At 43.1% G+C, this 19,697-nt stretch overlaps 1 protein-coding gene across 6 annotated transcripts in view; it reads right to left on the bottom strand.

Annotated features, from left to right (window-relative positions):
* Positions 1 to 19,697, bottom strand: part of syk (spleen tyrosine kinase) — a 186,642-nt gene that overhangs the window by 18,684 nt on the left and 148,261 nt on the right. For 5 of the 6 annotated variants that reach the window (XM_043714078.1, XM_043714053.1, XM_043714099.1 and 2 more), the window contains 3 exons: positions 3,479 to 3,569; positions 1,457 to 1,634; positions 844 to 1,047 (listed from right to left, as the gene is read on the bottom strand). In XM_043714078.1, the coding sequence (XP_043570013.1) occupies positions 844 to 1,047; positions 1,457 to 1,634; positions 3,479 to 3,569 (473 nt within the window). The remainder of the gene's footprint in view (positions 1 to 843; positions 1,048 to 1,456; positions 1,635 to 3,478; positions 3,570 to 19,697) is intronic. The other variant, XM_043714088.1, reaches the window with a different exon arrangement.

The following is a 19,697-nucleotide window of genomic DNA, read 5'->3' as shown; positions in this document are numbered from 1 at the left end:
GCCACAAGGTTGAAAAGCTGCTTATCTCAGTCTGTATGGCAATTGAACCCATGTTGCTGACATTGTGTGGCATCTCAATCCAGCCATCCAGCTAACTGAGCTAACCAATTCCCATATGGGAAGCAAGGTAGGTCAGCCACTGATCAGAACATTTTAGGAGTGAAATTTTATGAGAGTAAAGAGATTGGCAACAGACATTTGAATGATCCCAGGCTTATGAAGGGTAGAAAGGTGTGAGGCTGGCCAGGACCTTGCTGCATGATCAAGGCTGTAGATAGCAAAGGTTTCAGCAATCAGGCAAAGGTATAGATAAGGGTTTCAGCGATTAGGCAAAGGTATAGGTAAGGGTTTCAGTGATCAGCAAAGGTATAGGTAAGGGTTTCAGTGATCAGGCAAAGGTAGAGGTAAGGGTTTCAGCAATCTGGACAATTTTATGGTTGCGGAAATAGGTAGTCAAGTAAAGGTGCAGGTGTGTGATTGGAAGTTCATGATCTCAAAATCACAATTGCAAACAGTTTGGCTCAGCCTCTGACAGTTTTCAGTGAAGCTATGGAACAACATTTGTGGCAAAGACTGAAAACAGTAGCTTTGATTTTCCTAGTATTTCTTTGGAATGAATTTATGAGCATCAAGTATTAAGTTTGAAATTTGGAACCAATGTTTTTCGGATTCATATGCATAGTTATACAAATTAACCATGTAAAATTAACCACCATTTTTGTTTGCAAAATGTTGCATGAATATGTGATTTAAAAACTTCATGGCATCAAAAGTGTGGGCATCCATTTGAGTGACTTGCTGAAAATTGAAATATCACAATTTACAAAGAAAAACTGGACCCACTTGTGAGCCTGCAGAAATTTGTTAAATTGGCCTTGCTCTGCAAGTTCCATCACCAGCATCAAACACTCCCTTTCACATATCCCAATCATGCGGACGATGTAAGGATTATCAAGTTGATGCATGAACTTTGCTTCCTTCATCAGTTCATCTTTTACTGCAGGATCATCACTCTTCAACACTTTCACTGCTACACTTATGTTTTTCCTGTTAAAACAATTCAAGACACAATGGGATGAATTTTAATTTTAATTTTTGGCAGTATGTGGGATTGGGATTAACTTGGGAGCATTAGGGGAGAAGAGCTGACAGGTTCGAAATTGACATCCAATATCAGTAAATAATGGCATATAATTCAAATAATGAAATGCTGCATTTTTCTTTAAGAACATTAAAATATCACTTCAACTAATTTATTACCTATTCAAATAAATAGTTGGATTAAACACAATATGTTTTATTTATTAATTTATTTCAAAGAGGAAGCATCTAGAACAAGGTGCTTATTGTAAACCTTTTAGTTAGCTAAAACATAAATATTAGCAAGCTGAAGATAGTGTTTATCTTCCACTCTGAAGTTGCATCAGTGTGTACTATCTAATTCAAAAATACTTACTTCCTCATTTTATAAACTCCTTTCTTCACTGTACCAAAGTTACCAGACCCAAGTTCCTTTTCTTCTAGTGTAAGGCAATCATCTTTCAAATACAATGTTTTCTCCTGCAGCTCATCGGGGTCAGCATATGGGCTTTCATAGACATTGGTATCCATAGGCATGGCATCTCTTCGAGTACCTGTCACATGACAGAGGTGTGTTCAGTGCTGACCTTGATTATTAGTTTGGCACAGAAAGCATTACAGAGATTTTCAGAGACAAAGCATTTGAGTGACTTGGCAGCACTAAGCGATAGTACTTATATAACACTCTTTGATCACCTTGAGTGCATACATGCAATGTTTTAATTATTGGATTTTCATCAAACAGTGAAATTTCAAAGGTTAGATAGAGCACATTGGATGATTGACTGTGATAGTTAATTTCTCCGAGTTCTCTAAATAATTTGCTGTGACTCCAGAAAAAAGTGAGGCATTTGTTGGTTTTTAGCTGAAGTTTTGGTGTGCAATCAGGGAAATCTAATATTAAGATTAGATTACTTACAGTGTGGAAACAGGCCGAAGGGCCCAACAAGTCCACACCGCCCCGCCGAAGCGCAACCCACCCATACCCCTACATTTACCCCTTACCTAACACTACGGACAATTTAGCATGGCCAATTCACCTGACCTGCACATCTTTGGACTGTGGGAGGAAACCGGAGCACCCGGAGGAAACCCACGCAGACACGGGGAGAACGTGCAAACTCCACACAGTCAGTCGCCTGAGGCGCTGTGAGGCAGCAGTGCTAACCACTGTGCCACCGTGCCGCCCACTATGTATTAAGACATACATTGCTGATTTAAGCCACCACGAAATCACCATTTTTTGAGGATAATATTCTCTGCTTTGTAGTTTTAAACTATTTCTCTAGCAAACATAGAGCAAAGGACTGGAGTATGGGTCATTATCAAGGAGGTTTGATGAATTACTGCAGTGCAACCTGTGTGGATGGTACACACTGCTGCCACTCTGTGCTGATAGTGGACGGAGTGAATGGTTAGAGTAGTGGTTGGGGTACCAATCAAGCAAGCTGCTTTTCTCTGGATGATATTGACCTTTAGTGATTATGAAGCCACACCCACTCTGGCAAATGGAGAGTATTCCATCACACTCCTGCCTTATACCTTGTAGTGGGTAGGCTTTAGGGAGTCAGGAGCATCAGGATCTCACTGAAGAATTCCCATTCTCTGTTCTGCTTTTGTACCATTTTTATGTGGCTATTCCAGGTATGTTTCTGATCATTGGTAATTCTGAAGATGTTGACTGGGGGGATTCAATTACAGTAATACCATTGAATATCAAAGGATGATCATCAGATTTTTTTATTGTTTGAGCTGTTTAATTACTGGGACTTGTGGCATAAATGATGCTTGCCATTATCAGATCAAATGTGTAGGCATGAAACATTATTCATATGTTAATATTTCAAAGGTGAAACCAGATAACTTTAAAAGCATTAGGAGGTAGGATCATTTTTGCTGGAAAAGCAAGACCTTTGCTGATATGTTTTAACTTGTTAAATGTCCATATCACTGTGCACAACTGAAGGACCGTAAGATTTGGCTGCTCTTGCCTGGCTGTACAAGGTAAGTCAGCCTTAGTCACAACTGGGATAAAAATTTATTTTCTGTATCAGAAAAATAACATCATACAGATTTCCCAGCACTGTGATTTGAAGATTCTTAAGCAAACTGACTGGGGTTACATGTGTTGGATCAGAAAATAGCAAGGGTTATAATGTTGTTAGACAGAAGCATTATTTTCCAACCTGCATTGTTAAATTACATACAGTGCTACAGACTGCCTTCTGAAAACCTACCATGGTAACCAATGACAAATCAGGCAAGCTGGAAATAAGTGTCTTTACATTTTTTGTAACAGCAATGTGCATGTTTGTTCAGCAGTGAATATTTCAGTTAATTTTTCTAACAGAATAAAAAGGAGTAACTATCAATAATTGAAAATAATTTCATGACTTACCTGCTTCTGCTCCTTTATTGTGTCGATTTGGCCTGATCATGTATGGATTAAGATTTGCTGCACTAAAGGAGCGATCAGCTATGCTTGACTTCTAAACAAACACAAAATTAACATTTAAAAATGAGGGTATATTTTAATTTAAATATCACTTAAAAGACAGACATGTTGCCAAAGCTTTTCATCTTGCACTCAACAGGCAGAACGGAAGAATACCAAATTTCAAATGATCATAAAAATTTATACTACAGGAAAAGCTTTGTCAACGTATCTCTCCTTTCAGCAAGAATCAAGTTCTATAATGTCAAGCAATATTTTAATTTAATTATTTGTTAGTGTGAGGCTTATTGTTTGTACACAGTTAACAGAGGCAAAAGAAATCTCAAGACCATTCCACTCTAAGCATGTAAATAAAGCATGCGCCACAATTTTTGTCAGTGCGTCATCTGCCAAATAAGTGTAGGGATCTGAACAAAAGTGTAAGTAGATTAATAAGAGGTAGAAGAATCAGTAAAAGGTCACCTATACTACAATTTAAAAGAAGTACATTCTTAGGCAAAGAAATAGAGTGTAATATAATTTATTCCAATTTCATTCTCCTAATCTGAAGCTTAAAAATCAAAGAATCATATTCAAAATAACATCAGTGGAGAAATTTTGACTGAGATTACGGTTGCAATTAAAATCTATCTTGTTAGGTTAGGGACGTCTGTAAAGTACTGCTATTCTACAGTTAGAAATGGATGTCCCTAACTCAAACTCATCCCTGACAATGCTACACTTTTGATCTCAATAAATGTATTTCCCAACAAAACAAAATTCAGCAACTTACACGTTACATGTTCCTTCAACTTTATTCCTATTCAATTCCTGATTACCAAAGTTTCTCTGTTGTTCTCATTCCACTGACATTATCAACCTTTCTCTTTCTTCAACCATTATTCCCATCTCTTTTGAACTCATTATAAGAATTGCCTCACATAAAAATACATAGGGAATTGGACAGGCTGGCAGATGGAATACAGCATGGGTAAGCGTGAGATTATGAACTTTGGTCAGAAGAAATGGACGCCGACTGTTTTCTAAATGGGAAAAGTGTTTGGAAATCTGAAGCACAAAAGGACTAGGAGTCCTAGTTCAGATTGTCTTCAGGTTAACAGTTAGAAAGGCAAATGAAATGTTAGCATTCATTTCAAGAGGGCTAGAATACAAGAGCCAAAATGTACTGCTGAGGCTGCATAAGGCTCTGGTCAGACTGCATTTGAAATACTGTGAGCAATTTTGAGCCCTGGACCTAGGAAAGGATGTGTTGGCACTGCAGCTGGATCCAGAGAAGGTTTACAAGAATGATCCTGAGTATGCAAGACCAGTTATATGAGAGTCATTGAGGACTCTATACTTGTTGGAATTTTGAAGGATTAGATTAGATTACCTGCAGTGTGGAAACAGGCCCTTTGGCCCAGCAAGTTCACACCGACCCTCTGAAGAGTAACCCACCCAGACCCATTTCCCTCTGATTAATGCACCTAACACTATGGCCAATTCACCTGACCTGCAGATCTTTGGGGTGACGGATCTGGTTGAAACTCATTATACTGAGAGGCCCAAATAGTGTGGACATTGACAAGATGTTTTCACTTGTAGGAGAAACTAGGATCTAAAGTCACAGCCTCAGGTTGAAGGGATGATTCTTTAGAACTGGGGTGAGGAGGAATCTCTTTTGCCAAAGAGTGGTTAATCTGTGGAACTTATTGCAGAGGGTTATGGAGGCCCTCTGCAATAAGTGTATTTAAGAAAGGAAGTGTCTTGATGGGTAAGACGCTCAAGGATTATGGAAAGAAGGCAGGAAAATGGAGTTGAGAAGGAAGAAGTGAGGACTGCAGATGTTGGAGATCAGAGTCAAAACATGTGGTGCTGGAAAGGACAGCCATAAGGCAACATCCAAGGAGCAGGAGAGTCATCGTTTCGAGCATAAGCTCTTCATTAGGAATGTGGGTGGGGGCAATGGGTTGAGAGATGAATGGGAGGGGACTGGGGCTGGGGGGAAGGTAGCTAGCAATGCGATAGGTGGATGAAGGTGGGGGGGTGTTGGTGATAGGTCGGAGTGCAGGGTGGAACGGATAGGTAGGAAGGACAATTCAAGAGGCCGAGTTGGAGGGTTGCATCTGGGATAAGGTATGGAAAGGGAAGATGAGGAAACTGGTGAAATTGACATTGATTCCGTGTGGTTAGAGGGTCCCAAGAAGGAAGATGAGGCATTCTTCCTCCAGTTGTCAGATGGCTAGGATTTGGCGGTGGAGGAGGGCCAGGTCTTGCATGTCCTTGGTTGAGTGGCAGGGGGAGTTGAAGTGATCGGCTACAAGGTGGTTGGGTTGTCTAGTGCGTGTGTCCTAGAGATGTTCCTTGAAATGTTCCGCAAGTTAGCATCCTGTCTCCCCAGCGCAGAAGAGACCACATCGAGAGCAAAGGACACACGAGTTGAAGTGTTTGGAGGTGCAGGAAAATCTCTGTTAGATGTGGAAGGATCCTTTGGGGCCTTGGATGGAGGTGAGGGGGGTGGCATGGGCACAGGTTTTACACCTCTTGCAGTGGAAAGGGCAAGTGTTGGTAATGGAGGGTGGGTTGGTGGGGGGCATGGACCCAACGAAGGAGTCATGGAAGGAATTGTCTCTGTGGAATGCTAAAAGGCGTGGGGTGGGAAATATATCTCTGATGGTAGTGTCTGACTGTAGGTGGTGGAAATGGCAGAGGATGATGCATTGTATCTGGAGGTTGGTGGGGTGAAAAGTGAGTTCCGGGGGTGGGGTTCTGTCCTTGTTGCGGCTGGAGGGGGGGGGTTCAAAGGCAGAGTTGCAGAAATTGGAGGAGATGCACTGGAGGGCGTTGTTGACCAAGTGGGGGTAAATTGCGGTCCTTGAAGTAGGAGGACATCATGGGTGTTCTGGGTGGACTTGGTCCTACTGGGAGCATATGCGGCAGAGCTGGAGGAATTGGGAATAAGGGATAGCATTCTTACAGGAGGAGGGGTGGAAGGAGGTGTAGTCCAGGTAACTGTGGGAGTTGGTGGGTTTGAAGTATTGAGTCTGTGTTGAGTTGGTCACCAGAAATGGAGATGGAAAGGTCCAGGAATGAGAGGGAGATGTCCAAGATGGTCCTGGTGAACTTGAGATCAGGGCAGAAGGTGTTTGTGAAGTTGATGAACTCTTCAACCCCCTTGTGGGAGTATGAGATGGCCCCGAGACAGTCATCGATGTAGTAGAGGAAAAGGTGGCCAATCCACAGTGTAACTGTGGAAGACGGACTGTTGCATGTCCCCGACGAAGAGGCAGGCATGGCTGGGGCTCATGCGGGTGCCCATGGTTACCCATTTGGTCTGAAGGAAGTGGGAGAATTCAAAGGAGAAATTGTTGACGGTGGGGATCAGTTCAGCCAAGCAATCGGAGAAACATATTGGCCATGATCAAATGACGGATCAGACTTAGAACACAGAACATAGAACAATACAGTGCAGAACAGGCCCTTCAGCCCTCAATGTTGCACTGACCTGTGAACTAATCTAAGTCTATTTCCCCTACGCTACCCCATCATCATCCATATGCTGATCCATGGACTGTTTAAATACCCCTAATGTGGCTGAGTTAACTACATTGGCAGGCAGGGCATTCCACGCCCTTACCACTCTCTGAGTAAAGAACCTGCCTCTGACATTTGTTTTAAATCTATCATCCCTCAATTTGCAGCTATGCCCCCTCGTACATTACCCTCGGAAAAAGACTCACTGTCTACCCTATCTAATCCTCTGGTCATCTTGTATTAAATCCCTTCTTAGCCTTTTTCTCTCCAATGAGAAGAGACCCAAGTTCCTCAGCCTTTCCTCATAAGACCTTCCCTCCAGATCAGGCAACATTGTGGTAAATCTCCTCTGCACCTTTTCCAATGCTTCCACATCCTTCCTGTAATGGGGTGACCAGAACTGTACACAATATTCCAAGTGAGACCACACTAGCATTTTGCACAGTTGCAGCAAGATGTCACGGCTCCAGAACTCAATCCCTCTACTAACAAAACCTAACACACCATATGCCTTTTTAACAGCACTATCAACCTGGGTGGCAACTTTCAGGGATCTATGTACATGGACATCATGTACTTGATGATCCAAATGGACTAATTCTGGCCCTATATCTTATGGTCTTTCAGTATTATTAGCTATGCAAGTATTTTTAACCTGGATTTTTAAGTTACAGTACATACAGCACTTTGATAAAATTCTTTCTGATGGCAACTATAACTTGCTGTTTCACCTCCATGTTCTTGTTAATTCAAGCACAATTAATGGTTCCAATGTCATCTCTTACACAGGACTGTGCTCTTGTTATTTAATACTACATGTCCCAACACAATGATTACTTGATTAATGCATGCTCCCACTGTGCATTTGTGGAATTTTAATGATCAGAAAGTCACTGGTTGTGCAATGTGATTCCTGGTATTCCCTGTAAGAATAGCTTTCAACAGGGACTGCCAAATCCACCCTAGCATCTGTTTAAACGTTTTTTTTTATGTTATGATGTTCAGGCAGTCACTATTATTGTGTCTCAAGGTTGCATTGTTTGTTTCCTCCTATCTACATGCTATTGCGTGGAGACATTGTTAGGCATAGGGTCAGTTTTCCACATCTACGGTGTGGAATCATTCAAATGTTTCCATATCTGTAATTACCATTCACACTATGGCTATCTTTTACCTTACAATTTTCAGATTGGTTGAAACTGTCTACATCACAATAGTGACAAAACTAACTTGTTTGCCTTCCAAAAACACTGCTATGAAATGCATAATCCAAAACACTGTGGTTCCAGAACCATCTACCTCACCCACTAGACAACGAACATCAAAATCATTGCCTTTATTCTCAAATGCTTCGGAGTCTTTTCCTGGACTAATTGTCTCCAGGCTGACATGATACTACGTACTATACTTCCGATGTCCCCATCTTTCTTTTTGGAGACTGGCATTTTAATTTTCATGTGTTCTCTTTCATTGAAAGCTCAGACATTCTTCAACATGAAAATGGTTGTTTAAAGCAAGCTGTTTAGCTTCTTTAGACTTGGGGAACAGTTATTTTCCTGTCAGTAACTTTAAATTAGACCACCTCAATTTTTAATTGAGGGGAAACATTTAAATATAGATCCTATCCAAATTCAACCAGCATCATGATAATCATATTAGAATTCATAAGACAAAACAACCCTCTTCAGCATCATTTCATTGTTCTTTTGTTGTTATGTTTATGGAATGAAAGGTGCAAGAGGATTGCCACTGGTAGGTGGATATATTTGGTAGAATTGAATTTTATTGACTATCAATTTTCAGTTCAGTGCCTAGATGAAACTCACAATCCCACACTGTATAGCAGCACTTTGAAAAAGTGTATGGAGTTAGTCTAACTGTAACATTTCTATTTATAAGCATAAGAACATGTATTAAAATATTAAAAACCAAAACAGATCTGTTTATTGTATTATCTTTCACATCTGTGACAACAGAGGGCAGCATAGGACCAGTTTGTTCTGAGTCATCACTTCTGTCTCGTCACTAGGGAGCTCCCTATTCACGTTCATAACTGTACCGAGGCTACTGAGTTATCAGAATGATCGCTGCAGCTGAATTTAATGATTTTCATGCTCAACAGATTAAACCAAAAGAAGATTGGGCTTGTTCTAACAGTGATGAAAAAAGGTCACTATTCTCATCTTCTTGTAATATAATGTGATGCCTAGCTATTTGTGTGCGGGATAGAGTGCTGCCACCAACCTTTTCTCCTTTGCTGGCCTAGGGCTTTGAAGTAGGCTGTGATGAAAGATGACAACAAATAATTCTTCAATGAGAGGTGGAACCCATTAGTGAACCTACTTTTATTAAGCAAGCAATGTGGTTGACTTCCTTTCCCCACTCACATTCCTGATGAAGGCCTAATGTCCGAAAAGTCTCTGCTCCTTGCATGCTGCCAGACCTGCTGTGCTTTTCCAGCACCACACTTTTTGACTCTTAAGTGCCCGCTGGGCAATTAGGGATAGGCAATAAATTCTAGTTTAACCAGCGACACCCACATCCTGTGAGTGAATTTAAAAAGTGCTGTTTCTTCAAACAGTTTGAAACTTGCATCATTTTACCGATGTTTGAGAGGCAACTGATAGGACAGGAAATTGCCAGGTTGAATTTGTCCTTCTTTTTATGCACAGGACATTCCTGGAAATTCTCCACATTACTGGGTAAATGCCAATGTTTTAGCTGTATTGGAAAATCTTTGCTAGGAGTGCATCGGTTTCTGGAACATCTTGACAGAACATTGTCAGGGCCATAGTCTTTGCAGTATCCAGTTTCTCCAATCATGTTTTGACATCACAAGGAATAAATTGAACTCACTGCAGACTGACAACTGTAATGCTGGCGACCTCTGGAAGAAGCCTCACCCAACACTTTGAAGCAGATAGTTGGAAATGCTTCAGCTTTATCTTTTACACTGATGTACTGGGCTGTCCTATAATTGGAAATAAGGTTACTTGTAGAGCGAGCGTCATCCTGCAGTGACTTGTTTAATTATCTGCATCATTTGTGGCAGGACTGCAGAAGTTAGATCTGATCCATCTGTTGTTGAATCAATTGGACCTGTCTCAATTGTTTCTTGTACTATTTGGCACAGAAGTAGTCCTGTTTTGTAGCCTTACCATGTTGACAGATCACTTTTAGGTTTGTTTGGTGTTGCTATTGCCCTCTTGCACTTTTTGTTGGACTAGGGTTGATCTGCTTCCTTGATTGTAACGGTAGTGTGGGAGGTTTTTTGGGCCATTTGGTTGCAGATTGTGTTGGAGCACAGTTCAGCTGTTGATAATGACCTTGAACTTTTTGAAGTCTATCCAATTTAGAGGAGTGATAGTTCACACAACATGTTGGAGAGTATCCTTAATGTGAAGAGGAGATTCTGTCTCTACAAGTAATCTGCGGTGGTCACTGTTAATCTGGCATGGACAGATGAATCTGCAGTAGCAGATTTATGAGGATGAGGTCAAGTATGTTTTTTCTCTTTTTTGATTTCCTTACCATCTGCTGCAGTCTCAGTCTAGCCGCAATACCCATTACAACTCAACCAGTTCAATCAGTAATGGTGCTGTTGAACCATTCCTGGTGGTGAAATTGAAGACCCACTTAGTATACATTCTGCGCTCTTGACACCTGACATGCTTCCTCTAAGTGGTGTTCAACATTAAGGAGTACAAATTCATCAGATGAGAAGACAGGAGGAGTGAGCAGTACGCCTAGGTAGTTTCCTTGTCCATGAATGATCTCATGCCATGAGTCTTCATTCTTCAAGGAATCTACAGTCAATGTTGAGAATTCTCAGGCCAATCTCCTTCCTGACCATATACCTCAGTGCCACCATCTCTATGGAGTATGTTTTCTTTTTAGGATAGGAAATACCCAAGGATGGTGATGATGTTGTCTGGACATTGTGTATAATCCATGATGCTGTGAATATAATTGCTACTTGACTAATCTGTGAGATAACTCCCTCAATTTTGGCACTCCACCCCAAATGCTGATAGGTTGACGGTTGAGAGATCTGTGTTTGCCATTGTTGTTTCCAGTGTCTTTGTTGATGCCAGGTGGTCTGTGCACTTTCATTCATTGCTTGAGAACCATTCTTTGATTTATACAACTGAATGCCTTGCTAAGCCATTTCAAGGAGCAGTTAAGAATATCCAAGGTTTTTTTTTACAATAATCGACAATAGTCAGTTGTCCTAGATCCAGGACATTTCTACAGGAGCTCCTCAAGCCCTCCAGCTGTTTTATCAATGACCTTCCCTCCATAAGTTCATAATGTTCACTGATGCTTGCAAAATGTTTTGCACCATTCTCAACTCATCAGATAATAAAGCAGTACACACCCAATTGCAGCAACACCTGGCAATATCCAGATTTGTGCTGACAAGTGACAAATAGAGGTTGGTGGAGAGACTTTGCTGAGGAACATTCTGAGAGGCCGGCTCAGTTATGACAACTGAATAGCAGAGTGAGGAAGAATCCGTTATCCTAGAACAGTAAGCCGCAAACATTACAATACTATAATGTTTTCATCCATCTCTCCTCCTCTAATAAGAGAGAGAGAGAGAGATTTAGAGAGATGTTAGGAAGCTTGTTGTAGCCTAGAAGTAGTTAGTCTGATTGTAAAGATTGCATTGTAGTTTAAGTAGCCAGTTAGTGCTGCTGCTTGATGTGGGTGCGGGTTTAGGTGAATACTGGGCTGCAGTGACTAAAGCGAGCAAGGTAAAGGCACAATAAGATTCATTTATCATTCTTAGTGTAAAAGGGAGAGGCAGTTAGGACAAGGCTGTGCTCCTTCTGCCAGATGTGGGAGATCTGGGAATAGCATTGAGAGTGTGTTGCTGGAAAAGCACAGCAGGTCAGGCAGCATCATAGGAGCAGGAAAATCGATGTTTCGGGCCAGAGCCCTTCATCAGGAATGAGACTGGGAGCCTCGGGGTTGGAGAGATAAATGGGAGGGGGTGGGGCTGGGAGAAGGTATCTGAGAGTGAAATAGGTGCATGGAGTTGGGGATAAAAGTGATAGGTCAGAGAGGAGGGTGGAGTGGATAGGTGGGAAGGAAGATTGACAGGTGGGACAGGTCATGAGGGCAGTGCTGACCTGGCAGGTTGGAACTGGGGTAAGGTGGGGAGGGGAGATGAAGAAACTGGTGAAGTCCACATTGATGCCCTGGGGTTGAAGAGTCCTGAGGCAGAAGATAAGGCGTTCTTCCTCCAGGCGTCGGATGGTGAGGGAGCAGTGATGGAGGAGGCCCAGGACCTGCATGTCCTCGGCAGAGTGGGAAGGGGAGTTGAAATGTTCGGCCACGTGGTGGTAGGGTTGATTGGTGCGGGTGTGTTGGAGATGAGCTCTAAAACACTTTCCAGTCTCCCCAATGGAGAGGAGACAGCATCGGGAGCAATGGGTATTTTCCAATCCTGTGGTGGCAGGGAAGAAGCCGAGAGTGGAGGGTGGCTTGTTAGGGGATGTGGACCTGACCAAGTAGTCGTGAAGGGAATGGTCTTTAAGGGTGGGAGGGAAATATATCCCTGGTGGTGGGGTCCATTTGTAGGTGGCGGAACTTAGATTAAATTAGATTCCCTACAGTATGGAAACAGGCCCTTTGGCCCAACAAGTCCATACCGACCCTCCGATGAGTAACCCACCCAAACCCATTTCCCTGACTTATGACCTAACATTACTGGCAATTTAGCATGGCCAATTCACCTGATCTGCACATCTTTGGATTGTGGAAGGAAACCGGAGCACCCAGAGTAAACCCACACAGACACAGGGAGAACATGCAGTCTCCACACAGACAGTCGCTCGGGTCCGAAGGAAACCGGAGCACCCAGAGGAAACCCACGCAGACACGGGGAGGATGTGCAAACTCCACACAGCCAGTCGCCCGAGGCTGGTATTGAACCTGGATCTCTCACACTGTGAGGCAGCAATGCTAACCACTGAGCCACCGTGCTGCCCCTAAAGGTCAGCTAAGAAACCTCAACACTGCAATGGCTGGGAATCAAACTGGGCTCAACTGCTTGGAAGGCATCTATGCTCACCACTATACCACCATCACCCCTATGACTACATAGGTGCAATTAGACTAGCTTTTACTTTTTTAAAATTGAATTCAAATTTCACCATCTGCCATGGTTGGATTTGAACCTGTCTACATAGAGGAAATGTCGGTGGATGATGCAATTCATGGGGAGGTCAGTGGGGTGGAAGGTGAGAACCAGGAGGGTTCTGTCCTTGTTGTGGTTGAAGGGGTGGGGTTCGAGGGCAGAGGCTTGGAACATGGATGAGATGCATTGGAGGGTATCTTCAACCACGTGGGAGAGGAAATTTCGATCTTTAAAGAAGGAGGCCATCTGGTGTGTCCTGTGGGGGAACTGGTCCTCCTGGGAGCAGATGCAACGGAGGCGGAGGAATTGGAAATATGGGGTAGCATTTTTGCAGGAGGTAGGGTGGGCGGAGGTGTAATCCAGATAGCTGTGGGTGTTGGTGGGTTTGTAAAAAATTGTCAGTGTTGAGTCGGTCCTTGTGGATGGAGATGGAGAGGTCTAGGAAGGTATCAGAGATTGTCCAGATAAATTTAGATTAGATTCCCTACAGTGTGGAAACAGGCTCTTCGGCCCAACAAGTCCACACTGACCCTCCGAACAGTAAGCCATCCAGTCCCTCTCACTAATGCACCTAACTCTATGGGCAATTTAGCAAGGCCAATTCACCTGACCTGTACATCTTTGGACTGTGGGAGGAAACCGGAGCACCCAGAGGAAACCCACGCAGACATAGGGGAGAATGTGCAAACTCCACACAGGAAGTCACCCGAGGCTGGAATTGAACCTGGGATCCTGGTGCTGTGAGGCAGCAGTGCTAACCATTGAGCCACTGTGCCGCCCTTAATTTAAGGTCGGGGTGGAATGTGTTGGTGAAGTTGATGAACTGTTTGACCTCCTTGTGGGAGCATGCAGTCATCAATGTAGCGGAGGGAGAGGTGGGGAGTGGTGCCGGTGTAACTCCGGAAAATGGACTGTTCTATGTAGCCGACAAAGTGACAGGCATGGCTGGGGCCCATGCGAGTGCCCATGGCTACCCCTTTCATTTGGAGCAAGTGGGAGGATTGGAAGGAGAAATTATTGAGGGTGAGGACCAGTTCAGCCAAACGAATAAGAGTGTCAGTGGAAGAGTACTGGTGTGGATGTCAGGAGAGAAAGAAATGGAGGACTTGGAGGCCCTGGTCATGTCGGATGGAGGTGTAGAGGGACTGGATGCCCATGCAGAAGATGAGGTGTTTTGGGACAGGGGAAATAGAAGTATTGGAGGATGTGGAGGGCTTGGGTGGTGTCCTGAATGCATGTGGTGAGTTCCTGGACCAGGGGAGAGGACAGTATCCTGGTAGGTGGAGACGAGTTCAGTGGGGCAGGAGCAGGCTGAAACGATAGGTTAGCCAGGGTAATCAGGCTTGTGGATCTTGGATAGAATCGGGCGGTGTGGGGTTACCGAACTATGAGAGCCCTGAGATGATGAGGTTGTGTATGGTGTGGGAGATGATGGTTTGGTGATGGGGGGTGAGGTCATGGTCAAAGGAACGGTAGGAGAAGGTGTCTTCGAGTTGGCGCCTGGCTTCAGCGGTGTAGAGGTCAGTTGGCGCCTGGCTTCAGTGGTGTAAAGGTCAGATCTGGGAATGGTCTGGAGTCCCTGATGACTATGTCTGCAGGAAGTGTGACCAGCTACAGCTCCTCACATAATGTGTTGTTCAGTTGGACCTGTTGGTGGACATACTGAGGAGCATACAGAGGACAGAGAGTGTGATAGCCACTAGTTATGGGAACGTGGTTACACCACAGGTTCAGTCAGGTTAGATGGGTTACTGCCAGAAGAAGGCAGACAGGTAGAGCAGGAGTCTCCTGTGGCTATTACCCTCTCTAACAAGTATACTGTTTGGATATTGCTAGGGGGGGAATAGCCTGTCATAGGAGTACAAAAGCAGCAGCCAGGCCTGTGGCACTACAACTGGCTCTGCTGTGGAGCAGGGTCGGGCAAAATCCAAGCAAGTGATAGTGGTGGGAGACTCGCTAGTTGGGGCACAGGCAGATGTTTCCGTGGTCATGTTAAGATGTCTCTGAGCAGTTGCATGAAATTCTTAAGGAGGAGGGGGAGCAGCCAGGAGGTATTGTGCACATTGGTACCAATGACATAGGTAGAAAAAGAGATGAGGTCCTGCAGAGTGAGTACAGGGAGTTAGGAAAGAAGCTGAAAAGCAGCACTTTGAGGGTTGTGATCTCTGGGATACCACCAGTGCCACCTGATAGTGAGGCAAGGAATAGAAAGATAGGACAGATGAACACATGGCTAAGAAACTGATGCAAGGGTCAGTGTTTCAGGTTCTTTAATCATTGGGACCTCTTCTGGTATGGCAGTGACCTGGAAAACAAGGACAGGTTGCACCTAAACTGGAGGAGAACCAACATCCTCACAGGGAGGTTTGTTGGAGCTACTCAAGAGGGTTTAATGTAGAGTGGCAGTGGTTTGGGAACCAGAGCAGCAGGTCAGCAAGTGGAGGGATTGAGGGGAAGGTAAGAACCAGTAAGTCAGAAAAGAAGGCTAGGCAGAGACAGGTAAATGAACACAATGGTACTTATGAAGGGTGTTTATTTCAATACAAGAAGTATAATGGTAAGGCAGATGAGCTTAGAGCCTGAATCAGTACATGGGACTATGATGTTGTGACCATTACAGAGACTTGGTTGAGAGAGGGACAGGACTGGCTGCTCAACTTTCCAGTATTTTGTTGTCTTAGATGAGATAGAGAGGAAGGTAAAAGAGGAGGTGAAATTGCATCACTAATTAGGGAGAATGTCACATTTGCACTCGGGGAGGACATATTGGAGAGCTCATACCCTGAGGCAATATGGGTGGAGCTCAAACATAAGTTGGGTGCAATTACACAGATAGGATTATACTATGGGCACCCCCAATAGCCACCAAGACATTGAGGAACAATCATTCAGACAGATTATGGAAAGATGCAATAACAACAGGCTTGTCATAGTGTCACACTTTATCTTCCCTAAAATTGATTGGGACTGTCTTGGAACAAGAGGCTTAGATCTGGCGGAATTTGTTAAATGCATTCAAGAAGGTTTCTTTCAACAGTATGTGCATTGTCCAACTACAGGAGGGGCCATACTGGACCTTGTATTGGCTAATGAACCTGGCCAGGTAATTGACCTTTCAATGAGATAGCATTTTGGAAACAGTGATCACAACTTCTTAGGTTTTAAGATAGTTATGACTAAGGATAAGTCAGGACCTTGTGTAAAGGTACTAAATTGGACGAGGACAAATTATGTCAATATTAGGCAGGAACTAGAGAGTGTTAATTGGAAGGAGATGTTATTGAGCAAGTTCGCATTTGACATGTAGCACTATTAAAAGACCTGCTGATCAGAGTTCAGGGCTGGCATTTTCCAGTAAGGAGGAAGGACAAGGATGGCAAGGTAAGGGACCCATGGATAGTGAGTGAGGTTGTGAATTTAGTCAAAAGGAAAAAAGTGGCATATGTATGGTTTAGGAAGCTAAAATTGGACAGGAAACTCAAGCAGGGAATTAGGAGAGCAAGAAGGGGCCATGAAATGACTTTGGCAGGTAGGATTAAAGAGAATCCCAAGGCATTCTATACATTCATTAAAAAATAAAAGTATAGGTAGGGAGAAGATAAGCCCACTTAAAAGTAAAGGAAGGAAATTGTGCTTGGACGCAGAGAATGTGGGTGAGATCCTAAATGAGTACTTTGTTCCAGTATTCACCCAGGAGAAGGATTTGGAGGATAGTGAAATTTCTGTGGAGCATGCTAATATGTTAGGGTATTTTGAAATCAAGAAAGAAGTGGTGTTGAACAGCATTAAGGTAGATAAGTACCCATGGCCTGATGGTATTTACCTCAGGATTTTGAGAGAGGCAAGAGAGGAGATTGCAATACCTTGACCAAGATTGTTGCATCCTCGCTAGGCACTGTAGCGGACCCAGAGGACAGGCAAGTAGCTAATGTTGTTCCTCTGTTCAAGGATGGAAGTAGGGGCAATTCAAGAAACTATTGACTGGTGAGTTGGGAAGCTATTTGAAAGAATTCTTAGGGATAGGATTTATGTGCATTTGGTAAAGCATGCCTGAATTAGAAACAGTATGTTTCTACCCTCTATGAAGATGGTGCAGAAAAAGTTTACCCAGGATGCTGCCTTTTTGGAGGATATGAGCTTTAAGGAGAGGCTCGAAAGAACCTGGGTTGTTTTCCCTGGGGCGTTGGAGGCTGAGTTCAGACTTGATAAAAGTCTATAAAATTTGAAGATCTATAGATTGGTTTGATGATCAGAATCTTTTTTCCCAGAGTTGAAACATCTAATACTGGGGGGCAGGGGTGGGGGGGGGGAGGGGGAGGGGGAGGTGTATGCACTGAATGTGAGGGGAAAGTTCAAAGGAGATATGAGGGATAAGTTTTTTTACACAGCGGTCAGAGTTTGGAAAGCGCTGTGAGGCATGCTAGTGGAGGCAAATACGACAGGGCCTTTTAAGGGATTTTTATATAAGCACATGAATATGCAAGGAGTGGAGGGATATGGAACATGGGCAGGCAGAAGGGACTAGGTTTAATTTGGCATCATGTTCAACACAGCATCATTGGCAGAAGGGCTCATTGTTGTGCTGTACAGTTCTATGTTCTAAGTAACATTTGTGCCACACAAGAGCCAAGCAATAATCATCTTCAACAAGATAAAATCTAACCACCACCCCTTATTATTCAATGTCATTATGATCATCGAATATTGCACCACCAATATCCTGAGGGTTACCATTGACCAGAAACTGAACTGGGCTAGCCATATAAATACTGTAGCTACATGAGGTCATAGACTCGGAATTCTACAGTGAATAACTCACCTCCAAGCTCCCCAAAAGCTGTCCACCATTTACAAGGCACAAGTCAGGAGTATGATGGAATCCTCTCCAAATGCCTGGATGAGTATAGTTCCAGCAACACTCAAGAACTTTGTCATCATCCAGGGTAAACCAATACATTGATTGGCACCATAACCACAAACATTCATTCCCTGTACTGCCTATGCTCAGTATTCGCACTGTATACCATCTGTAAGACGCACTGCAGAAATTTACTAAGATTCCTTAAATTGCACCTTGTAAACCAATGACTGCTAACATCCATAAGGACTAGGGCAGCAGATAATGGGAACATCACTACTTGCAAGTTCCCGTCCAAGTCACTCACCAACCTAACTTGTAAATATATCGCTGTTCCTTCAATGTTGTTGAGCCAAAGTCTAGGAACTCTCACCCGAATAACATTGTGGGTCTACGTACACCGAATGAGCCAAAGTTCACCACCACCTTCTGAAGTGCAACCAGAGATGGCCAATAAATGCTGATCCAGCCATCCTGCCCACATTCCACAAATGAATTTCAAAAAAGGATTTGGTTTATAGATGTCAGTATCTATGTACAAATTATAATAGTTGTAAGGAATATTAACTATCACTAACATGAGTCAGGTCAGATTATTGTTTCTCCATCAGAAGACAGTGCCAGAATTAAATTGAACTGCCCTATACTTCATGCAATAACTGTGTTATAAAACAGAGCAAGCAGAACTTCATTGTAGCTCAAAAGTTAACCCTCTTGTACAGACTACCTTCTTCAACATTAGGCTCAAACATTTTGCTCTTAGTTTACACATTATACAATGGTATAAACACGATGTTACATGACAACTACCCGTTCTCTACACCCCCAGGGCTCTGACTTGACAAGTACAAGCAATCCAGAAGTCACACAATTCTTCCAGAGCATGTTAATTTGGACCTGGAAGATTGACCAATCTGCCACCTGAGGATTGTTGACCTTGATTCTCATTTTTATCTTGAGTGGTGTGTGAACCATTACCATTCTGATGTTCCTCATTGCATTTGTTCCAATAAAGTGTAAATGGACAATGATACAAGATTCCTGCAGTTCTTCCATTCAATCCCACCACTGTACAGATAATATACAATTGTTGCTGAACTTCCAATCCTTCTTGGATGTGTATTTAGCAAAGCTGTATAAAAGTCATTTTTTAAAAAATAAAATGTAAAGATGTCTGATCATTTGTACCATATTCAGCCTATCTCAGTGAGATGGTTTAAATCCAGAAGTATTTGAATCACTCTTCGACAAATTATGGTGCACTGTTAGATATGACCACATTGGAATCTTACATAGAATGAATATTTCAATAGACAATAGACAATAGGTGCAGGAATAGGCCATTCTGCCCTTCAAGCCTGCACCACCATTCAATATGATCATGGCTGATCATCCTTAATCAGTATCCTGTTCCTGCCTTATCTCCATAACCCTTGATTCCACTATCCTTGAGAGCTCTACCCAACTCTTTCTTAAATGAACCCAGAGACTGGGCCTCCACTGCCCTCTGGGGAAGAGCATTCCACAGAGCCACCACTCTCTGGGTGAAGAAGTTTCTCCTCATCTCTGTCCTAAATGGCCTACCCCTTATTTTTAAGCTGTGTCCTCTGGTTCGGCACTCACCCATCAGCAGAAACATGTTTCCT

Source organism: Chiloscyllium plagiosum, chromosome 2 (genome assembly GCF_004010195.1).
Source record: "Chiloscyllium plagiosum isolate BGI_BamShark_2017 chromosome 2, ASM401019v2, whole genome shotgun sequence".
Lineage (NCBI taxonomy): Eukaryota > Metazoa > Chordata > Chondrichthyes > Orectolobiformes > Hemiscylliidae > Chiloscyllium > Chiloscyllium plagiosum.
Note: the sequence above shows the minus strand (reverse complement) of the source record. Positions and strands in the feature narration are given on the sequence as shown.